At 30.7% G+C, this 18,734-nt stretch overlaps 2 protein-coding genes across 2 annotated transcripts; one reads left to right on the forward strand and one right to left on the reverse strand.

The window, feature by feature from the left end:
* Positions 1–4,739: 4,739 nt before the first annotated feature.
* Positions 4,740–6,397, reverse strand: LOC107956854 (transmembrane emp24 domain-containing protein p24beta2). Its single transcript, XM_016892349.2, has 5 exons — positions 6,265–6,397; positions 5,921–6,141; positions 5,548–5,734; positions 5,358–5,465; positions 4,740–5,140 (listed from the first exon to the last, which is right to left on the reverse strand). Exons 2-5 carry the CDS (start codon positions 6,137–6,139, stop codon positions 5,007–5,009), a joined length of 648 nt encoding a protein of 215 aa, XP_016747838.1. The 5' UTR covers positions 6,140–6,141; positions 6,265–6,397; the 3' UTR covers positions 4,740–5,006.
* Positions 6,398–14,165: 7,768 nt separating this feature from the next.
* On the forward strand, positions 14,166–18,076 carry LOC107955333 (uncharacterized). The gene is made up of 6 exons (XM_016891085.2): positions 14,166–14,795; positions 15,519–15,664; positions 16,128–16,296; positions 17,254–17,352; positions 17,471–17,553; positions 17,668–18,076. Exons 1-6 carry the CDS (start codon positions 14,418–14,420, stop codon positions 17,792–17,794), a joined length of 1,002 nt encoding a protein of 333 aa, XP_016746574.1. The 5' UTR covers positions 14,166–14,417; the 3' UTR covers positions 17,795–18,076.
* The last annotated feature ends 658 nt before the right edge of the window (positions 18,077–18,734 follow it).

Raw genomic sequence — 18,734 nt, forward strand, 5'->3', positions numbered from 1 at the left:
GAAGAAAAGGGAGAGGGAGAAGGAGAAGGGGGAGTAAGGACTTACTCCAAGGAAGCCGATTGATCCATCTCAGAAGCCGGATTCATCATCAAGACTGAAAATTTCTAATCAATTTCCCTTCAGGAGTTTTGGGTTTTCTTTATGTTTTGTATTCTTTATTCTTCTGAAATGTTTTCTTATTTAGTTATGAACTAAAACCCCTAAATACCTAAGGGGAATGAAATCTAAGATAAATGTTGTTATTATTTTCTGAATCGTATGATAAATATTTAACTTGTTCTTAATTATGTGTTCTTAATTCTTGTTTTGATATCCCAGGATACTGATTCAAGACATGCTCTTATTCAGAGGAGGAATAGACACTGTCTAAGAGTACTTTTGTCATAATTAAGCGGAGTTGATTGCGCGCCTAGAAATAGGGTGACAACATTTTGCCAGATTAGGGTGAAACCTAATAAGGGGATCCATAGATCGAGTTAATGCAACCCTAGAGTGTTAATTAGAGAAAAGTCTCGGTTATTCAATCTAGGGATTAGATGTTATTAGTCTTGAATAGGGATAATAACATAACTTAGGGATCTCTATGAAACAAGTTGAATGAATAAATCGTCCGGTTCAGAGCCAGAATAACAAGTAAAGTCTAGGTGGATTTTTCCTTAATTTTTCTTTAGGTATTATCTTAAGTCAATCGATTTTCCCTAAAAGCAATTCCCCAATTCTTTTCTCTGTGCATTCTTAGTTTAGATAATTAGTTAATTAAAACAAAACGTCATTATTCTTAGGCTAGATAATAAAAAGACAATCATTACTAGTACTTTTAGTTCCTTTAGGTTCGACAATCCGGTCTTGCTAAAACTATACTACTGTTCGATAGATACACTTGCCTACATCGCGATAATAGTTAGTTTCAAGAACGATTAATTATAAATATTTAAAACCTATCACGAAATCACAAGATCAACATACAAATAAGGATTTAACTTCTTTCCACTTATTAAATACCTTAGAAGAATCATGACTTATGAACTTAATTTATTACAATCATTCATTTGTTCCATCTCACTTCACTTATAAGTAAAACTCATTAACCTTTTCTCATAGGTAGAGCATCCAATTCAAGCTAACTTACCTTTTAATTTCCATTATCTCACATAATGCTTATTCTTTCACCCATTAATATTCTCATTAGAATTGACTCATTCCTTTAAAGTCACACTTCCACATTATAATTATTGTTCCACATTACCTTTTTCCTCATCACTTTAATACATGAACTTCTCTACTTTATACTCATATTCAAGTTCAAATATTTATTAACAATTTCTAATGTTTACTTGTTGTTAAGAAAGTAGGAGATCTTTAAGTACTTTTACGTCATTTAGATGGACAAAATGACCAAAGTTTTCTTCACTCCTCTAACCCATAATTTTCTACTTTTGCTTTATCACTTAGAGACTTTTTCTCTACCATTTTATCTTACTAATTGCTAAAATATAAATAAAACATTATTACAAAGTGCTCATGACTAAAATCACAAATAAATATCTTGAAGGTGATGAGATTCAAGTCTCTTACCTTAATTCTTCATTTTTTTCTTTCTAGCTCCAACTTTTCATTTTACTTATTTGAAATCCTAAGTTGAAAGGTGAAATTGATGGCAAAAATAAACTTAGAAATGGGTTTTCTACTTTATTTTAGTGAGAAAAGTAAGGCGGTGAACTTTAGCTTGGATTGAGAGAGAGATGAAAAAACAAGAAGATAAATTTTCTCTTCTTCCATTAGAGCAGGCAGCACACTAAGGAGAAAGGAGAAGAAGATGACAAAAAAAATCCTATTTTCTTTTTTTTATTTCATTTATAAAGAAATCAGTCAAAAGTCAAAGTCAAATTTAAATTGTGGGGTAAACTACCAAAATAGTCACTTTTGTTTACCTCAGGTTATATTTTAGTCACTTATGTTCGAAATGTTATGTTTCAGTCACTTATGTTAACGTGTTGTAACATTTTAGTCACTGAGCCATTAATTATCTTTAACAATGTAACAGTAAGCTGACGTGGCAGGTTAAATAATCACTTCAAACAAAAATTTTAAGTTAAATTATACATTTGGTCCCCATTTTTTTCGTTTTGAGCAATTTAATATTTTTTCTTTTATGTTCTTTTATTGTTCTTTTTTTTCTTTATTTTTCATTCTCTTCTACTTCTCCCTCTATTTTTCTCCATTATCCATCTCTTTTAAAGCAATTTTTCTATATTTTTCATTTGTTAAAACTTTTTTATGTTTATCAAAAAAGAACAGGTAAAAGCTGAAACCAAAATAAAACTTGTTTTGCATATTCTCACCACAATTACAAACCCTCCTCATCCATCATCACTTTAACGAACCAATTAGGATCTCTTAACGGCCACCTTATCTATCTTACCTAAAACATTCTTGCCTTTTCAAAATTACGTTGTTTCACGGCTTCTTCAAATGAGCTCTATACTCTTAATGACTAAAACGACCACCATACGAAACTTACCCTCAACTTTGCCCAAACCAATTTGGTTCCATACTCCCTTTCTCTCTTCGGTTCATCCATGCTCAGCTTCCAATCAAGCTTGCTTGGGAATATCCAAGAAGGTTTAGATCAATTTTATTATTTGCTTAATTTTATTCGTCAGAAAATAAAATAAAAGGAAAGTAATAATCTACACAATTTTGTAAAAGTTTGGAAAAGGAAAAAAATTGTTTTGAATATAAAGAATTCAATTTATGTTTAGATTTAATTAAGGATATGATTTTTTATATTGATTCGTTAGATCCAATTTTAGTTTCAAAATTAGGTTATATTCAAATCGATATCTGATTAAGAATTATTGACATTCAGTTTTGAGTGAAATTCGATTTAGGAATCATGTGAAAGAAACAAGGACTTAGTTTTTTTTTTGTGGGCAAAGATTATGTTTCTGTAGTGAAGAATATGAGAAAAGAGAAAAATAAAGGTGAAGAAGAAAATGAAAATAAAGAAATAAAAAGAAAAAATTAAATTGTTCAAAAAAAGTATAGGGCCCAATTTTAACAAATGAAAAAAAAATAAAACCACATTAAAAGAAATGGAGAAGGAAGCAAAACAGCGGAAGAAAGATAAAAGAATGGAAAATAAAAAAAAAGTTCAAAGAACATAAAAGAAAAAATTAATTTTTTCAAAATGGAAAAAATATAAGGACTAATTGTATAATTTAACAGAAAATTTTTGTAATTGTATAATTTAACAGAAAATTTTTGTTTGAAATGATGATTTAACATACTACGTCAGCTTACCTTTACGTAAATGTTACAACATAATAACGTAAGTGACTAAAACATAACATTTCAAATATAAATAATTAAAATATAACATGAGACAAATAAAAGTAACTATTTTAATAATTTACCCTTAAATTATGTGGTGCACATTAACTCCATGTTTTAATGCAACTAGTGTCCCATAACAATTCCCAACATTCAACATATCTTCTAAAAAATTCAAAATGTAATCTCATGTGAAATGTCTCAAATATCCATTTACGGAAAATTGCACTTTACTCATTTTGCTTCTTATCATCACACATAACACTTAGCATGCCTAAGTTCCATCAATTATAATTATACTCTATAATATTATTCACTCATGGTAAAACTGTATTTATGGCTTTTATGCAAAAAAAAAAACGATTTAATCTCTATATAATTCACTTTTATTCAATTTAATTCGAATGTGGCTTTCCTCCTACTACATTATTCATGTCATCTTCATACCAAACAATCATTAATCTTAACTCACCTTAATCTCTATTTGGTCAATTTACACTTTAGTTCTCAGACGTTTTTTTTTTTTGAATTTTCAATTTAGTCCATTGGCCAATTTTTCAAATTCACGCTCGTTCTCACTAATTTCTTCTAAATATCTGATTAACTCCATGAGAAGATCTACTTAATGAACACATTTTCACTTTTGTTAGAATTTCGCTGCATTTATTCTAAAAAGTAGTGCCAATTATTATATCAAAAATTTTGAGTGTAAGAAGAGAGCCTTAGCTTATGTTGGGATTGAAGGTACCAAGGGAAAAGCTAAGGATAGTAAGGGATGTTGAGTATCCCTTACTTTTTTTTTCTGAAAGTTAAATTTTTTTATTTACTTCAATTTAAGGGAAAAGCTAAGGAAAGCAAGCAAAACAAATTTTAAGATATAAAATATTTTTTTGTCTTAAACTTATTTAGAAAATATTGAAAAAAAATATTGGCACAATGGTATATTTAGCTCTTAACATTTTTAATTTTTTATCAATTTTGACCTTATTCTTTTTTTAAGCTAAATTTGATTCTTGACTTTTTTAAAAGAGTTGAATGTGATTGTCAACTTTCAAAAAGAGTCGAATTAATGTTTTTTAATGGAAATACTAATTAAAATATGGTAGTTTGCATGACAGTACATGTGAACTTTATGATATATATATTTTATAAACTTTTTATAATTTTGAATTTTTTTATTTCTTGAAAATTTTTATATTTTTAAAATTATTTATTGACATATATAAGGTAAATAGTGCCATGTCAACATGAAATACACGTGGACTACTACGTGAGTTGTCATGCCAACATCTTAAAAAAGAAAAAATATTTTAGCTAACCTTTTCATTAAAGAAAAGCAATTTGAACATTGAGGGCTAAATTTATCATTATGTCAAAAATATTTATTATAAAAAAATTAAATTCTTATTTATCTTTATTTTAGAACTTTTAATATCATTTTGTTATAATCCCTAACGTTTGCACTAAGAATGAATACAATCATTTAGCACCCCAAAAAGGGAAAAAGAAAGAAAAAAAAAAGGGAAATTTGAGTCTAAAGCCTGTCGTAATTAAATTTAAGTACAAAACAAGTGGTGGTTAAAGGACAGATACGATACAACTGGTGCTTGCAGTGCAAAAGAATGAACAAAGTACCATCGGAAAGCAAAGAGTTGGGGTAATAGAGGGTCTAATTAGACTCTGGATGTTCCAAGTTTTCGTTCAAACATGCGTTTCAGAAGGAAAACTTGAAGGATGCTTGCCGCTATAAGTGCAACTGATTCGAACATTGCCTTGTGAAGTGCTCGTCGCCCCAAGCTATCATTCACTGTCCACAAATTACACCACATGTTATGTACTTTTTGCTTTGTCATGCAAATGAAAAGGAAAAACAAAAAAAGAAGCAAAGGGGCGTCAATTTTTTTAATGTATACTCAATCTTTTTCATGTATTTGGAATATCGTATTTCATTTTAAATATATTTTGAAAAAACATGTAAAGAAAACGTAGCAGTGCAAGAAATATGAGGTGATGAAAGCTACTACCTATTGCCTGTCGATCAGTCTGAGCCTCAATCCAATGCTGTTCGAATTGGATGTTGTAAAGGGCTTCCTCCAACTTTGTTATCTGCTCCATCAAAGGACTAAAATGCTCTGCACACATCATTGAGAAATAATCATCATTTTTCTCCCTTTTTAAAGGCAAACAAATAAAAGAAGCAACATTTAAACTCACCTTCTTTTGCATGCTGATGTCTGTACGTAAAATGCCCAACTTGTAAATCAAAATCAATGGTTTCATGATATGGAGATCGGTTAACAAAGCAGAAGCGGTATACCCCTTTCTTGTGGACAACAAAATCGAATTTTTCACTTATTTTGTTACGAAAATCATGAATCTGGTCCCCTGATGGTCCCTTTATCTGATCATCTCACCATAAAATTCACACGAAAGTTAATATTTTGGACTAAACAAGCTTAACAACAATCATTATGATGGGATTCACACAAATCTTATACATCATATTTAGATCTCCATTTTAATTGGATATTTTCAATAAAATCAAAACCAACAATTCAATCAATAAAAGAAAGGGGGAGGGGGTTACCACAAGATCGACGCCTTCGTCGCTAAAATGCCAAGGTGCCTCGGCCTTAATTACAACGAAAGAGACATAAACAGTGTCTCCTTCGTACTTGACATCATGGGATAAACATTCTTCTTTGTCTATCACGAATCTAACCCCTTCTGCTACTTTTAAGCTCCATAGAAACAAACCCATTGCTGCCCATGCTATTTCGCTTCTCTTCCATTTTCTTCCCGGCATCTCTACGAAACCCAAAAAAAAAAAAAAAAACAGAATCCTATAGTTTAGATCGTTGGTTGTTCTTTAACAATATCAGATCAAGGGATAATGTGTTAAAGAAAATTTTAATAATACTTCAATGTTACCTAAGAGATTCGTTTTCGATAAAAAATGTGATTTACTTTTTTACTATTCTCAACCAAAAAGGAAAATTGATTAAATTGAAGAATTCCCTGTTTCAGGAAGGGGGAGACCAGAAACTCATAACCATTGTTACGCTATGACAATTATAAAGAAAAATAAAGTAAATTATGTAACACACAAGTAGGTCAAAAGGGTTTTATGTAATAAATTTATAAAATTACATTAGTTGAAATGATAGTAACAATTATTATTTTTTAGGTTCAAATTTATGACTGTATGTATTTTTTTTAGATTTATTAAAATATATAAAATTTTTATAATAATATTATTTGTTGTTTTGTAAAATAAATAAATTTTTATTAAATTTACAACTAAATTAAAATTCGATTAATGAATTACACTAATTTAATTAAACACCTTATAATAATAATACATAAGTTTAGATTAATAGAAAAAAAAGTTAAGAAAAAGAAAGTAATGTGTATTTATTTTGTCTGGTAGTTTAAATTACATTAAAATATCTTAAAATTTTATTTTTAGGCATCTAAAGTCATATTTAAAAAAAATTAGTAACTTAATGTCATCTACATTCGAATACTAGATCATTTTTCTTTATAAAAATATTTTATGTTAATTATGTTAATTTTCGTGTTAGTTAATTAAATGAAATTAACTATTAATGTCAGAAATGTTAGGCTTAAAATTTAATTCAGTATTTAAGATTAAGATTTAAGGTTTAAAATTTAGACGGTATTTGGTACATTTTCATGATAAGATTCAAATAGAATGTGATTTTTGGTACATTAATACCACAAAATCATATCTCATGGTACCAAAGCATTAAAAGCATTTCTAAATCGTATTTAAACTTAATTTCAAACCAATTTAGAATTCAAAAACTTGTCTTAACCTTTCAAGGAGGTTACAAACAACACTTGCTTTTACAAATCCAAATACTTATAAACACTTATAATAGTCTAAGTCTCTATTTACATGCCAATAGCTTATACAAATAACATTTAATAATTAAAGGACAACTTTATAAACTTGATGGATGATGCGATGCTCTCAAACAAAGCTTCAAGCTTCTCGAACAAGGTCATTTACCTATGGGTTTAAAACAGCTAACGTGTGACATTTAAAAACTTAGTAAGTAGCCAAGGATAAACCTACTTATCCTATTCCTTATTAATGTTGAATCCCTTATAAACATGTCATGTAAGATTCACTTAAGCCGCATTTTAGTATCACTAATCAATTCATTTAAATTAATTGAATTATGAGACTCAACTTACATTTTAATGATTCATTAGGCAATAACTTATAAAAAGTTCATATAAGGATTACTCTCCCTCGTAATTCATTAAACATTTGTTTCATAGCTTTTCAAAACATGCATATACATTTATTTTCATTTATGACGGTTATTTTCTATTGGAGTCATCCGTTTTGTTTTCATTTCCTTAATTAGGACAAATACTTTAGAGTACCTTATCAATTTAAATTATCATTGCTTATATGTTCATTTACCTTATTTTCATCCATTTTAATTATAGAACATTTAGTTCATGACCTTAATCTTGCTTTTAACCACCTCTAGTCACATTTAAAGTTGATTATTCACATTTAATACATCTTTGCCCATAGTAAACTCTAGTAAAATTGACTCAGATACACGAGACATCTCCACCACACTAATGAGCACCGAACTGTAAATTGTAAAATAGCATAAAATATCCCTCTACCACACCAAAAGATCTCATAAGAGCATAAACTACACCATACCAAGATGCCCATAATTGCAAGGCTCAAAGGCAATATAAAACACACATAAATGAAAAACCTCCAACAATACTCCATCATGCTATAGCCCCTAATCGACATTCCAATTGTATCCTAACATTTCACTAAGTCTAATAGGGCACATTACAATTATAATTAACATGTATCCATCTAGGCCATTTACACATACGCATGCACATATCATATAAGGACACTTTAAATGCTTTCACATAGTTATGATCAAATCCATATTAATAAAAGCTTTACGAGTATGATCATTTTTCACATGTAGACACCATAGGTGCTTTGCATTTACAAACACATTTCCACATTTCTTTAGGCCTTATACACATGTTCGTTCCATTTAATAATTCCAATTTGTATATAGTCATATTTTTATTATTCTTTATCTTTCAAAATAAAATTATTTACTTGAGTAGCAATCACTAAATTATTTATTTCTCAATCCAAAAATTTTGAAATCAAGATCCATTTAATTTTTTAAAAACTAGATTCTTGAAACTTTTAACCATACAAATTTTCCAACATTTATTCTCTTGTGCACAATTGCCAACAAATTTTAAAGTTAGGATATAGAGCTGTTGCCAAACAACTCTTGACTTCTCTTTATTAAAAAATATATTAATCCAAATATACAATTTGAATGAATTCACTGTTTATTTTATTAAAAAATAGACTTAATAAGACTTTTATAAATATAATGCTTGTATTGTAATTCATTTTATACAATTCTTAACAAATTTTCAAAGTTAAAACAGGGGATGCTGCAAACATTTTCGACTTTAGGTTATTAAACTATTTTCATTTTGTAATTCATCTTATATAATTTGTAACACCCCTATCCCGTATCCGTCGCCGGAATAGGTAAAGGGGCATTACCGGGCTTGAAACTCATATCAGAACAGTAAAAATTTTGAATTTTTTTTTTAAGAAATAAAGAACATTCCTTTAGATAAATACTAAAGACAGCCAGGGATACAATTTAAACTTCTATAAGTACACATTCAAAAGATGCCATTTTCGCATGGCTTATATACATTAACCAAAATATTCTTCTGCCACTAGTCTATTCTACACATGCCATAAAATAACCCAAAACATAACAGTACCAAGCAGTGGATAGTGATAGTGTAACAAGTTGCTGACGATTCCCGAGTCTGTAGCTTCCAAATGAGATCTATAAAACAGAGGAAACAAAGTAAACGGAGTAAGCATTACAATGCTTAGTAAGTTTTAAGCAGTGTCAACAGATAACAATCAAATTATAATATGGTTGTTCATATTTTTTATTTCACTCTTCCTTTGGGTATATCATCCCTTTACCGAATATGCACATCTCATCATATACAATAGGCAGATAAACTTTCACCTAAAAGTGAGCTCATGTAACATAGATATATTGTAAAATTTCACATAACCTTTCACACTGATCCGATGCCACATAATCATAGGAATAGTCTCATAGATTGCTCACGTATGCGTCACATAACTACCTTATGATTTAGATCAAATCAAGCTCACATATAGACTCGGAGTACATACCTGTTTAACCTTTCGCATTGAATATATTTATAAGCAATTTTTATTGCGAAGTCTTATAGCTTTAAACTCTACTCGGATTGTCGGCGAGACCTTTAGCTCAGATGAAATCTCCACACGAAGTCAGCGGGTCTTAACCCGGACATAGTCACCACATATAGTCATCGGGTCTTAAATCCCGGATTTACATCACAGAGTTTCATGCATATTTATTCACATGTTACAGCATTCACATCGACTATCATATTTGTAATTCATTTGCCTCATCAAATATCTAATAAAACACACCTTCCATAGTTTTTCATTTGGCCACAATATATATATACACTTTCACGTTCATCACATTGGCCATTCGGCCTTATCTCATATATACACATTCACATTCATCACATAAAATCCTGAATCAAAATATAAATTTTCATATATTCACATCACAATTATCCAAATATACTTCATATCCCACATATACTTTCATGTATACACTTTGTCTTGGCTGAATCTACATCTATCATTTTCCAATGAATAATTCAATTTCAAGCCATACTATCATTTCATATTCGAATACTTATAAACTTACAATTTCACAATTTTTAATATCAAAGATCCATCTAACACTCATATATCATTTTATAATGTCACAAATTAGAATTCACGTATGGGTTTAATCAATAGCTTATGAGCAACTAAAACAAGTTTTATCAATGTTTACAACATAATCACAAATTCTCTACAAGCTGTTTTCCTGAGCAACAGTCGTTAAATTATTTGTAACTGGAGCTAGGAAACTCCAAATGATGTGCCGTTAATTTTCCATGAAAATAGACTCGTATATCTTCTATCCACAAAATTTTCAGAATTTTTGGTTTGGCTAATCAATACCAGATTTTTCTTAAAGTTTCCCCTATTTTACTGCTTGACTATTCTAACTACTCTTCACTAAGAACTGAATTTCTCATTGTACAGAATTCAAAATATGTTTTCGTTTATTTTGTTTGAAACTAGACTCATTAAGGAGTCTAAGCATATAAATCTTATCTTATAATCATTTTGTACGATTTATAATGATTTTCCAAATACTGAACAGGGGATTTCGGAGTCATTCTGACTCTGTCTCACACAACTTTAAAAGAAATCTCATTATCGGCAACCCCTTTACTTACACGATTTCTGTTATACGAAACTAGACGCATCAAGCTTTAATTACATAATCTATTCAGCCTTTAACTCAATTCCCACAATTTATGGTAATTTTCCAAAACACGCTACTGCTGCTGTCCCGAGCAGATTTATACAAATTTACTCTGTAAAGTTCTCATTCACATATTTAAAACATAATATCATATATGCCATCATTTAGAAAAGTTATTGACCTTAACGTATATACTTAATTCATATTCATCCCATTTAAAAACTTAAAACTTACAAAGGAATCAAACTCAAATACTTAAGAACTTACCTCGGAAGTTGTCGAACGATTACAGATCAACTATTCGGTTAGGTAGCTTTTTCTCTTATCCGAATTAGACTCCCTAAGCTCTTGAGCTTGAATAAACAAATTTAATCTATTACAAACCAATTATACAAACTCATGGCCGAATACAACAAGAAGACTAACTAGATTCTACTAGCCACTCATTGCTCTATTATTAACCTTACTTAATTATAAACACATTCGGCAACTACCTCAACCTTATTTAATACAATTAACACCGAATTCCTCATGTAAAAAGTACCATTGCCGAATATCATTTAGTTCACAAGGTCCTAATTTCAAAAATTTGACAAGCTCATACCCATTTCCTACTAATTCCATCATTTTAACACAGGTACGGCAAAGCTAAATTCCATTCTTCCATTAGTTTGCATTTAACTAAATCATGCCTTAATGTTAAGCACATTCGACAATGGTGCAAACATCAATTAACAAACAAACATTATCAACCCATTTTTTTTATTACACGTTTTCCCCAATTTAACACCCCCAAATTATCAAACTTTAACAAGTTTAAAACTCATCTAATGACCATTTATAAACTAAAGCATCAATCATTCAAATTCAACTCATCACAACATGGCCGAATACACATTTCTCCTACTTCTATTCTAAATAAAATCTTATCAAGCTTCCATCTTCATTTAACTATGTACCATTTAGAACTATCAATACTTTACACCCTTTAACAAATTATAATCAATTGCCAAGTGCATCTTTGACAATTTAAACCACACAACTCAAATCCTTACAATTTAAGCTTAGAAATTTCTATTCATGTAAATTTCAGCAACCTAGAGTCCATTAAACACTCCAAAATTCCATTTGAACAACAATTGTTCAACCTTCTAGCATAATTTCAATCTGGACAGCAAGCATTATTTAACATTCAGACATCAAAGAACGAATTTAATCATCATCAATCCAATCAATATCAAGTGTCCTAATTTGGACATTAGTAGTCTTAAATAAAACCACAACAAATCAAACTTGAAAATTTTCACAGTCGTAAAGAAAAATTTAAAGAACCAACAAGCTTACCAAGATTTTCCCGCTTCTCCTACCTTCTACCGTCTCCATTTTCTTTTTGTTGCAGTCCTCTTCTTCTTCTTCGATGGATTACCGAGTTACTTGAAATTTCAGCTACCTAACTAGCTAAAATCATAGTTTTTCCTGCATGCATGCGACACCAAGCCTTCTTCCAATCGGTTTTCCAGCAGAACAAATATGGAAGAAAACTAAAACTCCATTCCCCCTTTCTTTCCAAACGGTGAAGAAAAATAAAGAAAGTGGAAGATGAGACCAGTTTTTATGTTTTATTCATTTCATATTATAAAACTAATTATCATTATTTTACTAATATAAAAAGCACAAAGATACAAATTTCCCTTCATCATTGCCGTCCACTAAAATAAAAGGGGTCTAATTGACATGCAAGCCCCACATTTTAGCCATGTTAACAATTGGCCACTTTAAGAAAAAGACTTCTAAAATTTTCCTTTATACAATCAAATCCCAACTAAATAATTTAGCATCCAATTAACTAAATTAGACCACCCAACTTTCACAATAGGTAATTCACATAACAAAAACACTTAAATTAATATTTTACAAAATTTTTGACTAGGTTTTGTGGTCCCGAAACCACTTCCCGACTAGGGTCAATTTAGGACTGTCACATAATTCTTAACAATTTAAGTAATTAAATTATTCAAAAAATTTTATTTAAGTCACTAGGTTGTTAAATTTATTTATTTATTTAAAGTTCCACTAACGAGCTATAAACGTCAGTTCGATGATCGATATAGTGGATTAGTACCCATCGACGAGTAGAAGAATATATCTTAGATTCTAGTCAATCTAACGGTTACTACTGGAGATCAAAGAAAAAAATTATTTTATTTTTAGTTCGTAGATTCGTGACGTTTAAAATTATTTTATGAAGAAAAATCGAATTGTAAAAGAGAAGAGGGGAAAAGAGTTTTTAATTGGTGCATGTAGTGAAAACAAAGAAAGTTATATAACATCAATTTTAACAATATAGTAACTTAAATGAAAATTTTTAAATAGTTCAATGACCAAATTATAACATTTTTTAATTAATTAACTAAAATAAAAATTCACTTATAATGTAACGACTAATGGTATAATTTACCTTTGTTAATTTCTTAAATAGATATTTTGGAGGAAACACGTAACTTTTAGTTTGACCGCAAATTTGCGTCTCTTCCGTCACTGGCTGAGGTTACTATATGTCCCTTGAGCCTGCGTGTCCAAATATTTTCTATTTCTTTCGCATTCCATTTATTTTCTAAATAAAATTCTTATAATTTTGTTATTTAATTTTTAGAGTATTTTTATTTTAATTATTCAGTGTTAAAATTTTAACAACAGTTAATTATGCATACTACATTATATTAATATTTTTAATTTTAATTGTTTTTTATATTTCTATATTATTCTTAATAAAATCAATTAAAGTACCTTATATTTAATAATTGTTTATAAAACTTAATTTTTTTATTACATAATCCTAAATATTCCATGTTAAGTTAAAAGTAAAATAAAAAAATATTTATAATTAATTAAATTAATAGTTTGTCTTTCGCTTGGATAAAGAAGTGTTGAAAAAAAAAAGTTGAATTTTAATATTTAAAAATTTATATTTCAAAACTCAAATTTAGAATTTTTAGTAATAGGATAAATAAGTATAATTTAATAAATTTTGTGTATTATTTTAGTTTACCGCTTTTTACTTAAATATTTAATTTTTTTATCCTGATTAATACTTAAAAAAAGATTTTTTTGTGTGACCAAAATGAAAGTGATCTAAAATTTAGGTGACAAAAATGAAAGTACAAACATGATGTGGCATATACAATTAAATGTTGTTAGATATTTAATCCTTGAGCAACTAAAATGAAAAAACTCCAAAAGTTACCAAATTGCAAGGATTTAATTTTGAATGACCAAAATGAAAGCACCCTAAAAGTAGGGTGACCAACTAGGAATTTTACCCTATTTTCTATCCGTAGTCTAGTTTTATAGGGCTATGCGGTCTTATATTCCATTTCCTTCACATTCCCTCTATCCAAACAAACACGTAGTCTTGCTCTCATGCGCAACGTTTTGGATACACTTTGTCTTTTTGCAAGCCGCATCTAGCAGCTAGCCGAAGTTAGTTCCCCATCTCCCTATTCTATATCATGGGTTTTCAAATATCTAAGCTCACATTTTAAGGTTTGTAAGAAAGTCATCGTTTTTCAGTTTTATGTGAATCAATCCTTTATAAAAAAGGGGGAAAAAAATCTGTTTCTCACAATGTCAGCAAGCATCAACCTAATCTGTTGCAACTTCTCTTACGTACCTCAAAACTCTTCCAAGTTCAAAACTTTAATCCGAGCTAGAAACCTTAGCCAACAAAGTCCTTTACTTTCCAAAAGATCCTCAAATTCCTCAGTCTTCCTTAAACTCAACAACCGTATTGCCTTAGTTTCCCCATTTCAGCAAAAGGGTGTTCTTCAAATATGTCAAAGTTCCTTAAACACCCAGAATTCTGAAGAAGAAGCGGGTCAGGATAAAGGGCTCTCGGTTGATAATGGTAAAGAAGGAAGGGATTGGACAACCTCGATTTTGCTTTTTGTGTTGTGGGGTGCCCTCATGTACTATGTTTTCAATCTCTCACCGAACCAAACGCCGGTATTTTCCGAACCCAACTTTTTTTTTTTAATGGTAAACGCCTTTGTTGGGTTCCTTGATTTGAAATTGGGATGGAAATTCCTAAAGCGACTTTCATTGCCCAAAATAACTTGAGTTTCTTGGATGTTTTAGTATTCTGATTTATATGCCGCTTTTCCTTTCCTTGCTGTGATTATTGTTGATCATTTTCTGAACTGAAATAGTAATGCAAAAAGCTTGGGTTTTAAATTTTGTGGTCATTGGTTACTCATTGTTCTCCATGGAGTTTCTTCAAAGGCTTTTTGGCAGTTTAAATATTCCATTTCCCTTTGCTGTATTTGTATTTGCATTCATTTGTGGCCTTTTTGTTTGTCTTTTTGGTGCTACTTTTAAGTGCGTTTATATGAAATGTTAATAGGACTGAACCGGTGCTGCCCTCATGTGATAGGCCTACCTAGCATAATAATAGTCTTCAATAACAAGTTTTTCAAAAAAATACTTAGTCCTTTTTGAGATAAGCTTTTTGATAGCTCTTAAACAACCTCCATTCATGTATTTCATGAAGGTAAATTATAAATTTTAAGTTTAAGAAGGTAATGTAGCATATAATCATGATGATATGATATCACATTCTCCTGATTATGCTGAAGGCTGACTGGCCGAGAGTTTACATATTAAGAAATTCTTGAAGTATCAGTCTAACATCTGCATTAAATCCCTAACATGGATTGTGACTCTTTGCAGTCAAGGGATATGTATTTTTTGAAAAAGCTTCTAAATTTGAAGGGGGATGATGGTTTTAGGATGAATGAAGTACTTGTGTCCCAATGGTACATAATGGGACTGTGGCCATTGGTGTACAGCATGCTGCTGCTTCCAACAGGCAGAAGGTACCACCAACTTCTCTTACTGCGTACCTTGTCTGAACCTCTTATCTTCATCATGTTATTTTAATTTCTGCTTTCTTTCTGCTTGAGAAGGTATAGATTATTGAAATGGATGATAACTGATTATATTTTCTTAGAAACAGAGCATGCAAATGGACTGAGGGACTTTGTAGGATAATTAGAATGGATTATGATTTAGTTTTGTTTCTATTTCTGAAGCAAACGTAATAGGATTGTGTGGTACTGGTCAAAGTAGCACACCATCTTGTAGGTCTAAACTTTTATTACTAGTTGGAGCCTAATGCAAGAGGGCACCCCTCCCCCTTTTTTTTTGGTTCTTTGAAAGAGGCTATTACTGAGACTTGAATCTATGATATCTTATTGTTGTGCAAAGATCCACACTTTCTTTAGTTAGCATAATTAGTTTAAATGGTCTAATTTTAGTTAATATATTATATATTTGCAGCTCGAAAAACAACATTCCTGCCTGGCCGTTTCTAGTACTTTCTTTCTTCGGTGGGGTATATGCTCTTTTGCCATATTTTGTTCTTTGGAGTCCACCACCACCACCTGTTGATGAAAATGAGCTTGAAAAATGGCCTTTGAATTTTCTGGAATCAAAATTAACCGCTGGGGTAAGTACTTCTGTTTCACCCCCATATATAATTTCCTTGTATTGGATAGTTGAAACTATAACCAAGTTGTTCATTTCCATAAAATCTTTGGCCAAAACCTTACATTTTCGGCACATGAGAACTTCTGTTCCTCTAATCAGTGTTTAGTTCCAACCTTAAAACTTCATGTACTGCATCAACCATATAGCAGTTTGTTGGTACTATTTCATGAAAATCTTTGTAATTTATATATCCTAGCATCTTATTATTTCTTTGGATGAAAGCACTGTCGCATGTCAGTCAGTATGCATGGGATTTCATTAAAGGCCCAAGTAGAGAAAGATTCAGCTTATAGCTTGATTTCTACTGATTTTTTTCATCTCATATCAAGTTGCTTAGTTGGTTGTCAATTGAAGACTGCTTTGAGGAAGTGTAAAAAATCATTTGAGATTAAAATAATAAAAAAGAAGAAGCATTATTTCATACCCACTGGCCCGGACTTCGTGTTTCTTTTCTCTCTAAACTTGCTTTATTTGTAAATGAGAAAAGTAATCCACTATCCAAACTCATTCTAGTTTGTCTCAAGTACTTTAGTTTTTAAGTTTTCTCTGATCTTATATTCAAGTTGAGTCCTTCAAGTATTGCAAATTGATTATAGGTTAGATGCTTAACATAAATTCCATCATGTGTACCTCAAAAACTGCCTACATGTGGACAACCTCAGAGGAGGTCGTCAACCTTGCATGGGGTTAGACAGGAAGAACATAACCATGTTAAGCATTCCACCTAAAATCAATTGGTAATAGGTGGGAGGTGGGAGGTCTAACCTGAATATAAGACCACAAAAAATCCAATACTAAAGATGTGGGATAACACAACTTAACAACTTCCTTTTCATTGATAGAAGTGGAAAACTTGTTGTGTGCTTGAACTTTTTGTTATGTGCAAAAAATGCAAACTAACTTCGTTGCACATCAGATGGTGCTTGCTGCAGGAATAGGATTAATAATTTATGCAGGTCTAGCAAATGCTGATATTTGGAGAGAGTTTTACCAATACTTCAGGGAAAGCAAATTTGTAAGATTGTCAATCTTTTGCTAGACCGTGATTCGTCATGATTGTCTTGTCAGTTTGTATATATAAATCTCATGGAACTTAATATATTCATGCTGGGAACCGAATCTCCATCTTGCAGATTCACATCATGAGCCTTGATTTTACTCTACTATCTGCCTTTGCCCCTTTTTGGGTTTATAATGATATGACTGCTCGTAAATGGTAAGCCAATATCGAGACTATTAAGCTCTTGCTTTGAATTTAAGGTTCAAAACCTCTATAAGAAGAGTTTATATGGCATGACATAAGTTATGAGAATGGTTTTCCTATTTTCAGGTATGACAAAGGTTTTTGGCTTCTGCCCCTATCATTGGTGCCAATCTTAGGTCCTGCTCTATATCTTGTCTTACGGCCATCGCTATCAGATTTACCTGTTACAGTTAGCAAAACTACATCCGAGTAAAATTAGAATTTAAGCTCCTCTATTTCTTCTGATGAACATATACCAACCATGGAAAGGGAAAAGCTCATAGTCCGAACAAAATGATAGAATTAGATAACAATTAGCGGCATCCCACTGCAAAATGCAGCTGGTGTCACATGATGAAGAGTTACAATCAGAAAATCATCACACAAAGTTTCCCACCCATATATGCATACATGCGTATATATATTTCCTTACAGCGATATTTTGCTGATTTATGTACTTTTGTATTGACTATTGATAAGAAAGGTTGCATGTTTATTTCTTGCTTTGCTCCTTGCGGTATGTAGGAACTTGTTTCATTTGCTTTGAGTGAAAGGCTATTTTCAATTCCAAACCTGTACGCACTTCTAACTAATATTTGACATTTCTCACATTCTTGCCTCGTGATATCTTAATATTATATGTATATGAACAATGTTAATGAATATTTACAAGAGGATAAACAATGGAGAGAAATCTGAACTCGATCTTTACTAAGAGCAATAAGATAGACATGGGATATCATTCATTGTTATTATAGATTTAGAAAAAATTGAATCCCTGTAGATGCATGAAACCATAACTGAATATCCACATATTACAGTTTTCTTCTGGTATTGGATGGTGCTATTACATTGTAGATTTGATATTTTGAGAATAAAGCTGGCAGAACATTAATCTCTAGCATATTTAAATGTCTAAACCCAAGCTAAACAAGCCAAATGGCCGGCCTCGGACTCTCCATAGTGACATAGTTGTTATCTTCTTCCGCTGTTGAAAATCCCCCATTTGACTTGCAACTCGACAAAATTAAGATGGACGTGTAAAAAATCTGGAAAAGTCATATTTTTCTTGTAATCATCGCTGTTTCAAAGATTAAAAACCAGTTTGTAAGTGATTCTATACAAAGCCATATTTGTCATAACTTCGCATTATT

Source organism: Gossypium hirsutum, chromosome A07 (genome assembly GCF_007990345.1).
Source record: "Gossypium hirsutum isolate 1008001.06 chromosome A07, Gossypium_hirsutum_v2.1, whole genome shotgun sequence".
In the NCBI taxonomy this organism is placed as follows: domain Eukaryota; kingdom Viridiplantae; phylum Streptophyta; class Magnoliopsida; order Malvales; family Malvaceae; genus Gossypium; species Gossypium hirsutum.

What these genes read in the sequence shown, in the direction of transcription:
- LOC107956854 (XM_016892349.2), bottom strand. Translation starts at nt 6,139, where the DNA reads ATGCCGGGAAGAAAATGGAAGAGAAGCGAAATAGCATGGGCAGCAATG. An exon ending in ACATCAGCATGCAAAAGAAG is followed by an intron (nt 5,466 to 5,547) that starts GTGAGTTTAAAT and finishes TGATGTGTGCAG; the next exon opens with AGCATTTTAGTCCTTTGATG. An exon ending in GACTGATCGACAGGCAATAG is followed by an intron (nt 5,141 to 5,357) that starts GTAGTAGCTTTC and finishes ATTTGTGGACAG; the next exon opens with TGAATGATAGCTTGGGGCGA.
- LOC107955333 (XM_016891085.2), top strand. Translation starts at nt 14,418, where the DNA reads ATGTCAGCAAGCATCAACCTAATCTGTTGCAACTTCTCTTACGTACCT. An exon ending in AATCAAAATTAACCGCTGGG is followed by an intron (nt 16,297 to 17,253) that starts GTAAGTACTTCT and finishes GTTGCACATCAG; the next exon opens with ATGGTGCTTGCTGCAGGAAT. An exon ending in ACTTCAGGGAAAGCAAATTT is followed by an intron (nt 17,353 to 17,470) that starts GTAAGATTGTCA and finishes TCCATCTTGCAG; the next exon opens with ATTCACATCATGAGCCTTGA.